This window comes from Rhinopithecus bieti, unplaced genomic scaffold (assembly GCF_001698545.2).
Source record: "Rhinopithecus bieti isolate Rb0 unplaced genomic scaffold, ASM169854v2 scaffold_32105, whole genome shotgun sequence".
Lineage (NCBI taxonomy): Eukaryota > Metazoa > Chordata > Mammalia > Primates > Cercopithecidae > Rhinopithecus > Rhinopithecus bieti.
In genome coordinates this window covers 1,289,655-1,307,308 of record NW_016814250.1, presented here as the reverse complement: position 1 = coordinate 1,307,308, position 17,654 = coordinate 1,289,655, and the positions used below count along the sequence as shown (strand labels likewise).

General features: G+C 40.5%; 1 protein-coding gene across 1 annotated transcript in view; it reads right to left on the bottom strand.

Annotated features, from left to right (window-relative positions):
- ARHGAP10 (Rho GTPase activating protein 10) overlaps positions 1-17,654 on the bottom strand; it is a 341,688-nt gene that overhangs the window by 18,453 nt on the left and 305,581 nt on the right. The window contains exon 20 of the mRNA XM_017850073.1: positions 7,382-7,541. Within this exon, the coding sequence (XP_017705562.1) occupies positions 7,382-7,541 (160 nt within the window). The remainder of the gene's footprint in view (positions 1-7,381; positions 7,542-17,654) is intronic.

Genomic DNA, 17,654 nt, shown 5'->3' with positions numbered 1-17,654 from the left:
AAGAAGATTGAATTACGTGCTCAGAGGAAAGGAAAATCCCAGCAGGTGGCTGCCTCCAGCTCTCAGGGGAGCAGTGATTGGGTTTTATTACATGTGGTATCTGGAAACCTCACCCCGGCCCAGAGGGACGGACGTTATTATTCCCCTTTTACAGATAATCTTGCTGAGCCTTGGTTTGCTTAAATCACTTATATAAGATCTTCAAGGTTGTGAGAAACAGAACGTGGATGCAAAGCCAGGCCTGTTTGAAATCAGTGATTTACCAATGTAAACGGTCTCGAACTTACAGAGGGAGCCCGTGAGGTCCTTACCTTGTTTAGATATTGAGATACAGCCAATTCATGAATAGCAAATAATAAATTACAACGATGGCATCAAGTAAGAAAATCTTTAACAACAAAAACCAGTTACACTAAAAACCAAAAATGACTGATGCAAGACTTAATTGTTTTTAAAGTCTTAAGTAGTGGAAAAGCTACTACAAAATTCAGACATATCTTTATTTTGGGAAGTCATCTTTTCATGGTAGGGCTTTAAAGTTACATGGACTATCAACATTCTGACTTAAAAATAAAACCTCCAAATTTCAGCACCTGCAGCTACAGCACAGCAAAGGAAGACACGAATTAGGCCACATGCAAGTGCCAAGTACACAAAGCAGATCCCAAAAATACCCCAGCAAGCCACAATGGATGTGTACCAAAGCATGTAAGGGGCCAGGCAGTCGGCATAGCATAATTTCTATACAAAGTTGGAGAGAAGAAATTCAAGAAAACATACAGGACAAAAGTTGTACCCCCAAACTGAATGTGAATAGACACTGTGATGGTAGATGGTCAAGTATACAGGGCCTGAGATTCACTTCCAGAGCATTTCTGAAGCTGAAGGGAGACAACTGAATATCATATTACTCATAAAAAGATTATGGATGCTGCCTGGTTGCACAGATCAAATTTCCAAGTCTCTCCAGCGCTGCTGTGGGGGAGAAGGCCCTCCTCCCCGCATCTCAGCCAAGGTGTTAGATGATGAATTCGCAGCAACCAGATTCAAGTGTTTATTCCCCATAGATAATTATAAACCACAGCCACATGACTTAATGTAAGGTCAGTGTTCCCTCTTCAATCCAAGGGCACTGACCAGTTGACAGCCATGGCTGTTTCACTGGGTTTCAGAATCGGGGCAGGGTGGAGAACACCTGCAATTCAAACAATGTCCCCATATGCAACTGCACAATTTCAATTTCTACAGTAAAACAAGTCACTGGGCAGACACACGAGAGGTCAAACTCACCTGTCCTTTACTGCTTGTGTGGCTTGGGCCAATTTTTCTATGTCCTTTGTGCCTTCCAATCTTTAAAAATGACTATATATCTACCCCACTGGGTTGATGCAAGTATTAAGAGGAAATGTCATTTACAACACAGCTGAAACAAAGTCTGGTGGCCCATAATACTAAATGTTTCATGGTCTCTGAGTCTGGAAGTGCCAAGAGGGTATCTAATCATACTTTCTCTGCAGCCTCAACCACTAGCCTCTGCTAAAGCAAAAGGTTCTACTCCCTTGAATCCCCAGACCCATAAGAGGTAGGGGAAGGAGCTAATCTCCGTGCAGAATTTAACAGGCTGCTGTGGGCTCACAGCAAGGCAGCATGCTCCTCCTGTTCATTTGGCCCTGTTCTGCCTTAGATTTGAGCTCCCTTAGACCTCCACTATCTAAGTGACCCTGCTGTTTACTTAGGTATGGTAACAGGTACTGGCTGCCAATTCATTCTTCGCAGTACCCAGAATCAGAGACCACATCCTTCCACAAGAAGGCACTAGGCTCTACTAGAGATCTCAGTGTAACCTACTGCATTCTGTAACCAGGGCCCACATACAAGTAAACAGAGTAAAGCTGCTAATCTTATTAGGAAATCATCCCCCTACTAACCAACAAAGATGCAGGAAGTTTTTGCAATGGGAAGTTCATTCCTTTAGGTTACTTATCACCCTCTCCTGACCTGAAATTTACAGAGCTTCCCACTCCTTATTACAAAAGCAGTATATGTTCATTTTGGTCAAGTTAGGGGAAAAAAAAAAAAAAAGCAAATGTGCAAAAGCACTTTTAAAAGATATATCTATTTTTTAAAAATAATCTGATTAAGATACCAACTTCTGGGGTGAACCGACCACCTTGGCCCTTGAGGAGTGCTAGGTTGAGGAAGGCCTCTCTGAAGGAGGAGGGAGAGGGAAGAAGGAAAGACAGAGGGGGGAAGGGAGGAAGTGAAGACAGAGTTCGCCAGTGACTGCCACCCTGTAACTTCTCATAGCAACTTTCTCAGTATGCGCCAGACTTCACAGAAATCTATTAAAAATTATCTAAAATGATTATTTTTCTGAACTTTAGGCAAATCATTCACAGTTTACTGTGGTATACTAAGCCACAAATCATATTTAAGGGGGGTACTTTGGTATCTCCCAGCAAAATTTATTGACTTCCTGAAAAGCAATCATGGAACCAACAGTCAAGTAATTTGAAATGCCAAGCAGTTGTCTCTGAGAAACCCCCATTCATTTGCCCAATTTAAAAGGAACAAGTAATTTCATCGACAAGAATAAAAATGGTTACCAGTGAGTACAAAGTATATGATGACATGCAGAAGGCTGTATATGGGAATAGGAAGGTGTTATCTAGTGATTTTAAATAACTGACATCAAGTCTGAGTAGGCACAAATCTCAGTGGCACAATGACAGCTTGAGGCACTAGCTGGGATAGATGCTTTAGGGATATCTTAACATTCAGGATAAACAAAGCCAAGCCTCTCAGTGGGCGGGAGAGGAGAATCTACTGCCCTCCTGGGCTGCCAGGGTATAGAGTGAGATGCATCTCAGGGTGCCAGCACCCCGAACTAGAGTGAGCTATTCTGAGACCATGCCATCTTGAATTTGAGAATGTGCCGGCAGAAAAGGAGATGATCTCTTTCATTTGAAATCTGTAGAGGAAGCAGATAGCAATGCCTGATATTTCTTAAAAGAGATTCTCTTCTGTGGCAGAGAATCTAAAAGGATTACTTGTCAAGGACCTGGCTCCATCAATTACAATAGAAGAAAACCTGTTTAGCAAAAACTACTTTATTGTGGGGAAAAAATGACTTTGGAACATTTGAAATACCTTGACCTATGATGTAATGTCCTCCAAGGAGACTGAGCTAGCAATTCTTCACTGGCAATGAAGTCACCCATCACCTTACTGAGTATACAGGTAAGTAATAGCTACAGATTGATTGACTGCAATGAATAATACTCACAAGTCATAAACATCAGCAGAAACCCAAGGAATCCAATTCTGCTGCATTGTTTTCTACCTATCAGAGGCAACAGCTGCATTGACACACTGCCTATGTCAGAACCACGGCTGCTGTACATTTTCCTCTGCAAATTGTTTTCCAGTGGACGAGATTTTAGCATTTTTGTTCAACAGATCTACTGGGGCCCTATGTGATCCACATAAATTTGGACTCCATTCCGTAGGACCTGAGATCACAGTACAGGCATTGCCTCCTATTAAGAGCCCTGAGTAGAGTTTTAATGACCCCATAGCAACTTTGGCTAAAAGGGATCTTAATGAGCATTTACTTAGAACCTATCATATTTAATACTGTACAGCTGGTATGCAGAGATAAAGGGGAAAAAGACAAGAGAACACACAATGAGAACTTACAAAGGCTAAGGAAACAAAACACAGTAAGGAGCAAATGGTAAGATTAATTGTGTGGAATTGCTAGAGGAAGAGTTTGTAAGCTTTATAAGAAAGAAGATGAATCAGCCAGGCATGGTGGCTCACACCTGTGATCCCAGCACTTGTGGGAGGCCCAAGTAGGCGGATCACGAGGTCAAGAGATCGAGACGTTCCTGGCTAACAAGGTGAAACCCCATCTCTACTAAAAACACAAAAAGTTAGCCAGGTGTGGTGGCAGGCACCTGTAGTCCCAGCTACTCGGGAGGCTGAGGCAGAAGAATGGCATGAAACCGGGAGGTGGAGCTTACAGTGAGCTGAGATTGTGCCACTGCACTCCAGCCTGGATGACAGAGCAAGACTCCGTCTCAAAAAAAGATGATGATGAATAAGAAACCAAATGTAGTAGCCTAAGAGACATTCAGTAACATACAGAAAGAAATGAGATTTCCAAAAGGTAGCATTTTTATAAATACATAATTAAAATAAGAAATTAAATGTTTACTAATAATTATGTCAATATCACAAAAAAGTTCAAAGAATATAAGATCCAATTCCTATCATTAAGAATTTTATGGCCGGGCCCGGCGGCTCATGCCTGTAATCCCAGCACTTGGATTACATGCCTGTAATCCCAGCCTGTAATCCAAGCCAAGGAGGGTGGATCACTTGAGGTCAGGAGTTTGAAACCAGCCTGGCCAACATGGTGAAACCCCATCTCTACTAAAAGTACAAAAAGTAGCCAATGTGGTGGCACACGCCTATAATCCCAGCTACTTGAGAGGCTGAAGCACGAGCATCACTTGAACCCAGGAAGCGGAGGTTGCAGTGGGCCGAGATCATACCACTGCACTCCAGCCTGGGTGACGGAGTGAGACTCTGTCTTTGCCACCCCACCACCCACTCCCTGGGGAAAAAAAAAAAGAAACAATTTTATGATCTAGCTTGGGGTAAGGGAAAGCTTAGATAGATATGTAGAAATATTTATTCCACATAAATATAAAATAATACTAAAAGGCAAATATTAAACAATACTCAAAGGTGACTTGAATTTCTTAGCGCCAAATAATGAGTATCAGCAGAAATATTGACAAGGGATCTCTCTAGAGGCTCCCTGTAGATTAGAGCATGGGGAAGACTTCCTGGAGGTGAAGATTAAATTAGACCGTGAAGATAGGTCAGGATTGGCTTGTGCAAAAAAGCACAACAGATATTTGAGGCAAAGAGAACCAAAGGATGTGGGAAGCACACACAGGCTACTGAGAGGCAGCAATGCATGACCCTAGAAGAGTGTTTTTCTAAACAAAAGAGGTGGAGAAATCACTTATCCTAATTACACTCCTCAGAGAAGCAGCTTATACTCAGCACAGCCCTGGAAGCAGGCGAGGAGCAGCGGATGGTCTTCTCTATCAAGGCTCACTCATTGTCACCTGAAAACTCCTTAGAAAGGCAAGCTCTCAGGTCCCTTCTCAGATCTACTGAATCCTCAGCTCTGGGGTGGGGCCAGCGGTGTGGGTCTTAGTGAGACCTACAGGGGGTTCTGGTGTGTGCCCAAGTCCAAGAGGCACACATCTATATACAAACTTCCTAACATAATGACAAATCGTGACTGATACACACTCATCAGTAAATCCTTTAAAAGATACATAAGAAACATTTTAGTATATACTTCAGAGAAACATAGATGTATTCCATCCATGGCACAGAAAAAAAAAAAAAAAAAGATCAAGTTTCTGAGGTAGGAGAAAGTCTCCATTTAAAAAAAAAAAAAAATCCCTCTCCAGGCTTGCTTCAACTACTCCCCCCAACCCCTTTTGGCCTCTCAAGGTTGCAGTGCTTTTCATGACATTTAAAATGTGTATGAATAGGAAGCTGGGGAATTCACTCCTCATTTGATTTATGACCAAAAATATCAAGCCCTTCTTGTTTCAGGCATGGACGTGTTGTGAATTGAGTGTTGGCTGTACCACGGCTCATAATGTCACTTTTCTGCAGAACTACTACGGAAGAAAGATGACTGCCTAAACTGCACTCCACTGCCTGTGATATTCACTTACTGAAAGGCATAATTAGGGATCTGGTTTTCACTAAAACACACACAAGCTAAATTCCACCTCAAGTGCAACCAGGATTATAGATTCTGGGTGCCTAGGTAACTACTGTTATTGTTGCTTGTAGTACTACGGTGAAACAAAATTTTTATTGTGGAAAAGGAACAGTAACGGTGACAAGCATACCTGAGTAATGTAGGATTTAAATCCACAATCCTCAGCATAAAAACTAAGCACAGATGAAAACACTGGCAGGAAAATCTCATCTGGAGAATGTGTTTCCATACTTGGAGTCTCAGTTAGATTTTCAAAGTCTTCAGGTCACCCCCAAATTCTGGCATGCCAAATGTCTCCCAGCCTCTCTTAATACTTAATAAGTTCATAATCATTTCATGTGAATCCAGCAGTAACTATAAAAAGCCAAGTAATCTGAGGAACACTTTCCAGTCCATTTAAAGTCCCAAGAATGCCCAGCTAGGGTCAGATGACACCATTATCTATAATTTATTTTAAGCAACTTTGGCTTCAAAAAAAAATTTTTAAGACTCTCTGGATGGGCTGGGCATGGTGGTTCACGCCTGTAATCTCAGCACTTTGGGAGGCTGAGGCAGGTGGATCACCTGAGGTCAGGAGTTCAAGACCAGCCTGGCCAACATGGTGAAACCTCATATCTACTAAAAATACAAAAATTAGCTGGGTGTGGTGGCAAACACCTGTAATTCCAGCTACTTGGGAGGCTGAGGCAGAATAATCACTTAAACCCGGGAGGTGGAGGTTGCAGTAAGCCAAGATGACACCACTGCACTCCACCCTGGGCAACAAGAGCAAAACTCCATCTTTAAAAAAAAAACTCTCTGGATGAATTATAAATGCATTTTTAGATAAAATTTGATTGACTAATCAAGTATTGTCTTGTAATTATTAGTGGAGTTTTCTCTTCTCTGAACACTTGTTTGAAACGTGATGCCCTTTCGCGTTCCACACCACCACCATCCTGCCTTTAAACAGCCTTGGTCAACACAGCCAGACAAGCCCTCACAGGTTCAAATTACTTTATTTGTATTAATATTATTTGTCCTAATATACTTGAGTTGATCTGCACATGCCTGGCACTAAACCAAACTGAGAAGATAAAATCAAACATGTCAACCATCACGTCTTAACTCTGCAGGACGCTATCGAGCAAAACAGAGCAGAATGCTAGCATACTGCTCTCAGAAATTCATGTAAGTAAAATATCATTCTATAGACAGTTTCAACAGTCTGTCCATCAGCATGCATTCTCACATCTCTAAAAGTCTGCATAACTAGTGGGGAAACATCTTGGGTGGGATAGTAACAAATTTCCTTTGCAGAATCCAAAACTGCCCAGGAATTGAACTTAGATCAGATTTGAGATAGCATCCATCGACCCTTCCATACTAGAAACAAAGAGAGTATTCAAGGAAGGCTCTGTTTTAAGGACCCTTCTCCCTGTGGTGGCCCCTCTGATAAGACAGTAAGGGTTCCTTGATGTAATGGCTTCAGCACCCACTGGTCACTGCTCACGGAAACTTCAAAAGGAACTAAATCATGCCTTCCTCCCTTCAGCACCCAACAGAAGCATGGTTACTTACATAGTGGATGCCCAGTCTCCAAAACTCCCTCCATCTGCCAGAAGGTGGTTTTTGTCTGGTCCAGGAGGCCCAGGGAGAGCTGCAGTCACGGGAGACGGGGAGGAAAGTGAGTCCAGACTGCTAGTAGGGGTGTCCTCCTTGGAAGGGTTAGGATTGTCACCTAGGAGGAAAAAAAAGCATCCAATTTCAAACAAATAGCCAGAGAAGAAAAAATTCCACTAATAATTATATGGTGTTACTTGATTTGTTAATCAAATGATAAAATTACATTTACAGTTCAGCCTGACAGTATCTGGGTGTCCTGTCTTTACATTTTTTTTTAATCAAAGAGGCTTAAAATAAACCACAGATAATACACAGTGAGGAATGTTTTCCCTACAAAAAAACACAATGCTCAAAATCAGATAATGGAAGATAAAAGGCACCATGGCGGCCACAATGACTTCCTCACTATAAGGAGTCCAGGTATAAACCAATGAAATCAAGAACAGCTCCAAGCAGCACACCAGCCCTGTGGGGTCCAACCTCTTCCTTTCTGGTCACCTATTGGTTAAGTCACTCTCAGTTGCCACTTACTGCATAATAAATTAGACAACTCTACAAGAGCCTTGTTTTCTGAGCTGGTATCTTGGATTATAATTTCTAATACCCCAACATTAAAATCCCACACATAGACAAACTTCCATTTCCCTTTGGACATCAGGGAGGGTACTACAAAAGAGTTAGGCTTTTGTGACGATGGCACAGGATGAATTTAAACCGAAGCTAATTTTTTTTAATGAGTTGCACAATGTATGCATTCACAGGGGACCATTTTATTAAATATGTTTAGTATAATATAATTTGTGTATATTATGGGCTTGGGTAGAAAATGCAGAAGATGGAAAACAGAGCTCACAACAGCAGTTATTTCCCTCTACTGGTCTTGCTTTCATGGTCCTCCCAGCTAGTATAAAACGCACCTGATCTGCACCCATCAAGGCTCGGCCCTTAGGCCTAATCTTCAGTCCCCATTAAATATTAACTGCTCCACGCAACCCTGCAGAGGCAGCAATGTTCTATAAAGATAGCACTGACTTGGCCTTGATTTTATAGGCGATGGTCCTAAACTGCTATGGAAGCAAATGTGACACATATAGAGGTTCATAACCCCAGCCCCCAACAGCTTGTAGCTGATTAAAGCTTCATGTTTCCTCAGTCCCAGGCCCTAGAAACTGAGCAAGCAAGAATGCCAGCAACAGCAAGGACCTTGCTCTCAAAAAACATCTTAGATGGTTTTTTTTTTTTTTTTTTTTTTTTTGAGATGGAGTTTCACTCTTGTTGCCCAGGCTGGAGTGCAATGATGCGATCTCGGCTCACCACAACCTCCGCCTCCCAGGTTCAAGCAATTCTCCTGCCTCAGCCTCTCGAGTAGCTGGGATTACAGGCATGTGCCACCACACCCGGTTAATTTTGTATTTTTAGTAGAGATGGGGTTTCTCCATGTTAAGTCTGGTCTCAAACTCCTGACCTCAGGTGATCCGCCCACCTCGGCCTCCCAAAGTACTGGGATTACAGGCGTGAGCCACCGTGCCCAGTCAGATGGATTTCAATTCTCCTAAAAATGAAGCACAGGAGAAATTCCAGGCTCTGATTAAGCTAGCTCCCCAGACGGTCATCTTGAAAACTGATTGTACAAAGTAATTCTTATTGACTCTTGACCCAGCTTACAATGAAGGGTTAAGAGAGAAAATCTTACAAACGGAGCTCTAGAACAACTGAATCCAGACAAGCAGGACTTGGAGATGGTGGTGATGGCTGGAAGAAGAAATTGTTTATGACGGGTATTGCGGGGGACACCTGGAGGACCCTGTGCAGAAGATTCTGATGAGGAAGAGTTTTCTGTATGAGTGCTGCGTGCTAACCAGCTGCACCACTGGAACTCCAAAGAGTTTTCTGAGCTCTTTCTTTCGTAAGTGTGTTCCCAGGGAGGGTGGGGGAGATGGCTGAGCAAGAGATGAACCGTATCTCCACAGGGCAGTTCTTCTCCTTGTCCTGAGTCTATTTATAAAGTCTAGAAGACTCTACAATTGCTCTTTCAGTGAAGCCACTTTTCCACAGTGCTTCACCACAAAAACGTTCAGCTAATTGGAGAAATTCGGCTCCAACAGAAGGGCCAATTTCCAGGCAAATGGACCAAAGCCCACTGGTAGACCACTGCTATGATTTCCTTTTAATTTATTTTCTTTCTGGGATCCAGTCCACTTTGGAACAAAGACCACGTCATCCCCTGTGCCCAGCAAGCTCAACTCCATCCAGTTCTTTTCTGTGAAAGAGCCCAAGTGCTGCGAGGGGGCTGGCCTCCAGCCTTCCCCGGCCCCTCCCTCTGTCTTTCATTCATCATGAGCAATGACTGCCCCCAAAATTAAGAGAATCTCAAATGGAACCCCAGCACAGAGTCCAGAGTAAACCTGAACATTGACCTGGCATGACGGCTGCCCTCAGGGCTCAGCTAGACGCACCAAACTGTCATCAGTTCTGAAGCAGAACAGGATCACCTTCACAGCAAGTCAGATGCCAGCAGCTCCCTGGCTGCAGGAGGCTGGACCCAGGCCCTCAGTCCTCCCTGGGCTGTGTGCCCTGATGGCCGGGCAAGGCATGACATGGCAGAAGCAGCAAAGGAGAGTCTGGGACCGGTTCATTCCCTGACTCACTCCTACCGAGAGAAACCTGTCAATGAGAAGCAACTTTGGGGAACTGGAGACCAGGGGTTTAATGTTACTTTTGAAAGATGCCCGAAATGTTTTTACAACCAGATACAGCAGATCATTTACACTGCCTCTAATCCTTTTCCCAAGCAGACTGACACAGCACAAATTGTCATTCAACATATTAAATCACATTCTATTAAGAGAGTTTTCTCTTCCTTCCTGCCTGCCAAACAGTGGCAATCTGAACCCTCAAGTGAAAATAATATTGGTAGAAGGGAATGTTGACACAGGCTGATCAAAGGAGAAGACACCTCACCCTACTTTCCAAGTGTATAGAGTTCCTTCCTCCTTCACTGTTCAGGAATGAGTTTACCTACTTGAGAGAATCACTGAATTTGAGGGAGAATAAATTAGGTACATAAACATTAAATACAACCATTTCTGAAACTTTAGTTCACCAAAAATCAAATTAGCATTTTTTAACTAGTATGAAAATAATAAAACTTAATAAACATTCTATGTTCAACTTTTAGAATGAATACATATATGTATGAAAAAATGCATATACATTTTCCTTATACATTTTCATACATATTTATATATCTATACTTATACATCTAAAATATATATATATGTGTGTGTGTGTGTGTGTGTGTGTGTGTGTGTGTGTGTGTGTGTGTGTGTGTATTTTTTTTTTAAGAGACAGGGTCTCCCTATGTTGCCCAGCCTGATATCAGACTTCTAGGTTCAAGTGATTCTCACGTCTTGACTTCTCAAAGTATTGGGATTACAAATGGGAGCCACCACCCCTGGCTGGGAATAAAGATTTTAAATCCCACGAAACTAACTTAAAATTGAGAATTAAAGTCAGATACACTCATTATTTTTCCCTATCATTTCTTCTGAGTGATCACACAATCTCTCCCCTCAGGTGACCCTTTAACAGGCATCTACAAACAGATAAATCACCTCTGGGTAAAAGGTCGTTCCAGCGAGTGAACAAAAATGGTACCAAAGGATTTATGAACAGACTCTAAGACACTCACTGGAAAATGAACTACCACCAATTAGAGAGAAAATGACTTCCTCGCAGCATCCTCAGATTAATTCCCACAAGGTACTTGCCAACCCCCTCCTCTCCTGATTCTTTTCTCCTTTCTCACAGCTGTCTGCAGCCATCAATTTTGCATTTCGCTATCATATACTGGTTTTATAACCTGGTTTAAGGTGCCCATTTCCCTTGTACATTTTGTCAGGGTGGAGACCATGTCTTGGTCTTGGGAAGCCTTAGAGAACACAAAGCAGTGCCAGGCAATCCAGGAGTCATCAGGAAGTATGGCAGACTCACCGCCACAAGAAAAGCATGAGCATGGAGAGCCACTGCCTCTAGAAATTGAGAAGGGAAAAAAATCTGAAGACCCCAACATATTCTCACAAAACCTGCACACAGTTTTGGATTCTCATCCTCTCCCGTTTCGAGCCACAAGTATCTCTAATCCACTTTATTCACCCAACTAGCATTTACTGAGCTTCTCCTTATGTACAAAGGCACATCACAGATGCTGAATTAGAGAGAGAAGCAGTCCCTAACCCAAAGATGCCCAGAGTATAATGCAGAAGACAGGCAAAGACAAACAAGGTGGTGTTTGCTGTAATATGGTTATGTCAAGGAGCTTTGAGACCCAGAAAAAGAAGTTTTCAAAGTTACCAGTGTCAGGAGCGAAAGACATGTGGGAGTGCAGCAACAGGAATAGGAAGAAATTATTGCCAGTTTCAAGGGAAAAGCCTCTGGTAAAGAAAATATCAAAACTGAAAGAACAGAAACAGGAGAGCATGTGGCCATTTTCAGAGCCACAGTAGTTGGATTTTGTTGGAGAACAGAGTCAAAGGCAGAAAGCAGGTGCATGAAGTAGGGTTAAGAACTTTGTATCTAATGTAAAGGTATACGAATTTACTCTGCAGACACTGGGAAGGTATTGCAGGGATTAAGCAGAGAAGTGATATGATCTGGAGAATAGCTCCAAAATATATTTAGTTATGACAGTCATTAGAACTCAGTGAACAAAGGTGAAGGGTGGGACAGAAACTTAAGATGAGCCTCGGGTTCATGGCTTGGGAACTGAGTATATGGTGGAATCATTAACTGAAATAGGGAATAAAAAAATAAGGAGCATATTGGGTGAGGGAGATAATAAGACCAGTTGCAGGCATGTTGGGTTTGGGGTGTCAATAAAAAATCTAAGTGAGAGTATCTAAGGGAGAGTTGGTTATACAACCCTAGAGCTCAGAAGAGAACCCTGAGATCATTTTACTGATCTGAAAGTCACGCACAGAGAGTTGAAGTCACAGCACTGGATGGATAGAACAAGGAAGAAGATGTGGAAAAGTAAAAGAACCTTGAGGAATCTTCCAGCCAAGAGAGTTGGCTGTTCTTTAAAGCAATGTTGTTGTTGTTTTATTGTTTTAAATACAATGCAGTGTTCTTTTGCAAATATTTAGGATTCCTGCACAAACATCAATAATCATAAAATCGGAACACAATTGGCCAAGAGGACATGTCTTTGGTGACAGCTACTATATTCCCCTTAGTCTGATTTTTTATGAGCCTGAGCACGTGGACAAGTGCTTTATTTTCACAATAGACTAAAATAATCTTCAAAGATTGGCAGAAAATTAGACCAAGAGGAGGAAACAAGAACTTGATAATTCTACCATTTCTAATAATTTAGAGGATATTTATATCTTATTTTAATCTATTGATAAGCTTTTACTTTAGGTAGTTTAACTTTTTTTGTTCTGATGATGACAAACTGTTCTCTTCATTCATTTTCTGGTCATTTCACTTGAATAGAACTGCTTTTGGATTGCTGGAAGTAATAAAGCTTCGGGCTTCCCTCCCATTTCATTCATTACTTCTTTGTCTCCTCTCAAATATATTTCCTAACAGTTAAGTCAGAGATAGTTTCCCCTTGAAATCCCTTCCCTGCTGTTCTTCCACTTAGCTGAAGATTTTTTGGCCATGGTATAAAATCACAGACGGTTTCTGTTATTCCTCACAGATGGACCATCCCCACAGCGGCTAAGCTATCCCATGCTCCTCATTCTTAAACATCTGGCTTATGTATCAGCAGGAGTAAGGAAGAAAAGGAGAAGACAGAAAAGAGGAAAGAAAAATGCATAAGAAGAAAAGATCTAATATATTAGTTGAATTTAATTTAAGCAAACCTCACAGTCAAGCATTTGGCTAGCTGGGGGACAGCTGAAACCTGCGTTGGCACACAAATATTCTTCCTGTCAGGTCACAATAATCTTAGATACTTCTAATTATCAAGCAGTTAATAGGATCAAAAGAAAGTTTTGCTGAGAACAAAGTAACTGCACTTATAACACAGAAACACTTTTATTATAAAGTTCACTCAGAAAATGTTCAGCCAAGATGGAATATTAAGGAGAAACCTACCTCTCCCTCACACAAACACCAAATAACCACTCCCCAAAATTTTTTTAATAAATAAAAATATATAACTGCCCTGATAAATTTGTCACACATTTCTGTGGAACAGAAACAGAAAAGAAACATCCAGAGGGACCATTAATAAGCCAAAGGTTTATGGTTCCAAGACCAACTGAAACCAATAGAACCACCTAGACATTTAAATCCTGCAGGGTTCTGGCCGGGCGCTGTGGCTCACACCTGTAATCCCAGTACGTTGGGAGGCTGAGGCAGGTGGATCACCTGAGGTCAGGAGTTCGAGACCAGCCTAGCCAACATGGCAAAACCCAGTCTCTACTAAAAATACAAAAAATAGCCAGGTGTGGTGGTGCATGCCTATAATCTCAGCAACTCAGGAGGTTGAGACAGGAGAATCGCTTCAATCCAGGAGGTGGAGGTTGCAGTGAGCTGAGCTCATGTGACTGCACTCCAGCCTGGGCAACAGAGCAGACTCTGTCTTAAAAAAAAAAAGAACCTGTAGGGTTCCTAGTATCTATAACAACATACCAAGCATGGGGCAAAGGGGCTACAGCCAGGCTTTTCATGTGAAAATAGGGACTGGGAGAAGCCCTCCACCCTAGATGGAGGCCAAGAACCTACAAATAAGTTCCCCACTTGCCTGGGGGATGATTCGGCCTATCCTAAGGACAAGAACACTGTGCGGGCAATAATAGCACCTGGTTCTGAACCAGCACCCAGGTGACCCCAGTGGAGGCAATAATAGCCAGACAGCGAAAAGAAAGGGGAGAAGATGGATCCAACACGCCCTAACCATGCATAGACACAAAAAAATCCTCCTTCACCATGGACTTGTAAACTAGAACTGCTAAAAACAAAAAGAAAACTAAGACAGCAAACTCAATGAATAAGAAAACTCAAGAGATTTAGAGATTTGTAATATAGAGAATAGAAGTGAAATTGCCAAAATCTAGATCACAGGAACAAATTGAGAGGAAGAAATATTTAAATAATAACCAAAGTCTCAAAATTAAAGAAACATCAAAGACCTCAATTGTAAAAGACTGAGAGTGCCAAACGGAGGAGCAACGAAAATCCTGCACATAAGACATATTATTTTAACATTTAAGAATATCAAATACAAAGAAAAAAGCACCCATATGGAAAAAGCAGATCATATAAAAAGAAAAAGAATCAGACTGACATCAGACTTCTCAACAGCAATGTTAAGTGCAGAAGGAAATTGAAGTAGTATCCTCGGCTGGGTGCGGTGGCTCACACCTGTAATCCCAGCACTTTGGGAGGTAGAGGTGGGCAGATCTCTGGAGATCCAGAATTCGAGATTAGCCTGGCCAACATGGTGAAACCCCGTCTCTACTAAAAATACAAAAAAAAAAATTAACCAGGCATGGTGGTGGGTGCCTGTAATCCTAGCTACTCAGTAGGCTGAGGCATGAGAATTGCGTGAACCCAGCAGGTGGAGGTTGCAGTGAGCTGAGATCACGCCACTGCACTCTGGTCTAGGCTACACAGTGAGATTGTATCTCCAAAAAAAAAAAAAAAAAAGAAGGAAAAGAAAAGAAATTGAAGTAGTATTCTTAAAGTATTAAAGAAAAAAAAATATGAGCAGAGAATTGTATATTCAAACTGCCTTCAACTGTGAGGGTATAATGAAACTATTATCACAGATATAAAAATCCCCAAAGGATGGCCACACAAAGAACTATACTGATAACACTCTTAAAGAAATTCCTTGAGTATTTAAATAAAAGAAGCAATATAAGATGTTCAGCTAACTTGATAATGTCCATTGTTGTCTTTTAAAAAATCTAAGACAAAAGAAAAGGAAAAGAACATAACCAAAATAATCCAGAACTGAAACTCTGGAAAATAACAATATGGTAGGGGTGGGGAGATCAGAGGGAGTTGATAACCCATTAAATTATTTGTCTTATTGGAAGTGGGGAGAGAAATATAAATAGTTTAAGAAAGTAACAGAGAAATAATACTAAGTTTCAAAACAAAGGCACCACTTTAGAAACAAAACAAAAAAAAACTACCATTTCAAAAAGCAGAACATTTGCTTTTCTGAAGAGAAAGCAGAAAACGGCAATTGTATCAAAATTCACTAAGTGAAAAAATGACAGAAATCCTAATATGACAGTAATTGCAATATATATAAATGGCCGAAACTCACCAATTAAAACACAGTGACACTCCAAATGTATTTTTTAAACCCAATAGTATGCCGACTACAAGAAACATGCTTCAGACAAAAAGGCCAAAAAAGATTAAACTAAAAGATCAAAAGATGAATATATTAAGCCAATATGAACCAAAAGAAAATGATCTTAATAAACCACACGAGAACCATTTTATAATAATAAAGGAAATAAACAGTTAAATGAGAAGATAAGCACCTGATAATACAGTGTCAAGTAAAAAAATGACACAAGTACAAAGAAAAAGAGAAAATCAACAATTGTAGTTGCAGTTTTAAAACTCCTCTGATACTGCTATCAAATTGACCAAAAAGAAAGATATATCTGTAATCAACAATGAAAAGCCCATGTTTTATACACATGCATACAACTCACAATAATTAGAAGATGCATATTATTTTCAAGAACACATGGAATATTTTTGTAGGAAGGCTATAAAGTCTTATCAAATTCCAAAAGATAAACAGTATATAAATTCTCTTCTCAGACCAATATTGCAAAATAATCCATATATTGGTAAACTAAACACGATTAAGAAGAAAATCATAATGAAAATATTTAGAACTCAATAACAAAAAAAACATTTCATATAAAATTTGTGAAACATGCCGAAAATGCCAAAATGGAGATTTATGGCTTTAAAATATTTGTTAGGAAACAAGAAACGTTCAAAACATTTTATGCCATAAAAAGACAATTTTCCTAAATATTGGTAGTCAAAGAACAGTTGACTGTTTAAATATATATTGAAATTACAATCAATGTGAAGTTGACTATGAAACTAAAATTTACTGAAATATATTTGATTTTTTTATTTCAGTACATTTACTCAATAGGAATTAATCGTATACTATAATACACACAACTTACTCCATAATAGTGAAAAACTATTATTAAACTATTATTTTTATTATTTATTTGATGTAAGACTTTGAGGGAAAAAAATCTCCAGATCACAGTGAAAATCGATGAGAAAATGTGATCTGACATATAAAAGCTCACTCTAAACACAGAGAAATAAATCTGAAGGCTAAACACCATCTATTTGTACTTAGAGTGGCTTCAACCAAAATGAAATGAATACTTTCTCCAGCAGGGGGTGAGCACAACTGCTCCAATTAACATCCACCTCATACCCCTATCCCCTTGTGCCTGAATTCATCCTCCTGTCACCCTGCATTTTCTATCTTTTAAATAGGGCCACCCAATAAAAACCAATAATCTCTTGCTTTGAGTATTTCAATGGCTTCTCTGCCCAAATGATGTGTCTGCTCTAATGATGTTGTACCCAAGGAAGACTAAAGCAACCACAGTGTGGCTTAATGTCTGTATTGGAAGAGGGTTCAGGAGCTGGGGGAGGAGAAAGCATACCCTCAAGAATCAACACCTCTGGGTGAAAGTCACAGTGGCAGACTAACAGCTCTGAGAAGAAAATCTACAGGAAGAGCCTGAAATGGAGGGGATTATAAAATGCTGCAGTAGGATGAGAGTTTTGTTTGGCTAATTTGTATAAGCCTGTTTAAAACACAATCTTTGAACTAAGCATGAGATAGTCATGTCCTAATTTCTACCATATGGCAAATACTATGACAATAAAATCTCCTAACCATTGCAGCCTTTCCTCCTAATGTTACCCAGGACATTCAGGGCACTGAAAAGGAGAGCAGTGTCTACTATCAGAAACAGAACTGCCAAACTCATTTCATATATAGTCTAGCATAATTCCTACTCTGCTAAAATAAAGTCTGGGTTGCTATATCATGTCAAAAAGTAGTACCTAATGCTACACTGAATAGTGAAAACCAAAATAAACCAAAACTTATATTTTCCTACCCCAGTTCAAATGCTTTTGGAATTGACGGAGATTGAAGGATATAGCTGACATCCATTCCTTTTTTTTTTTTTTTTTT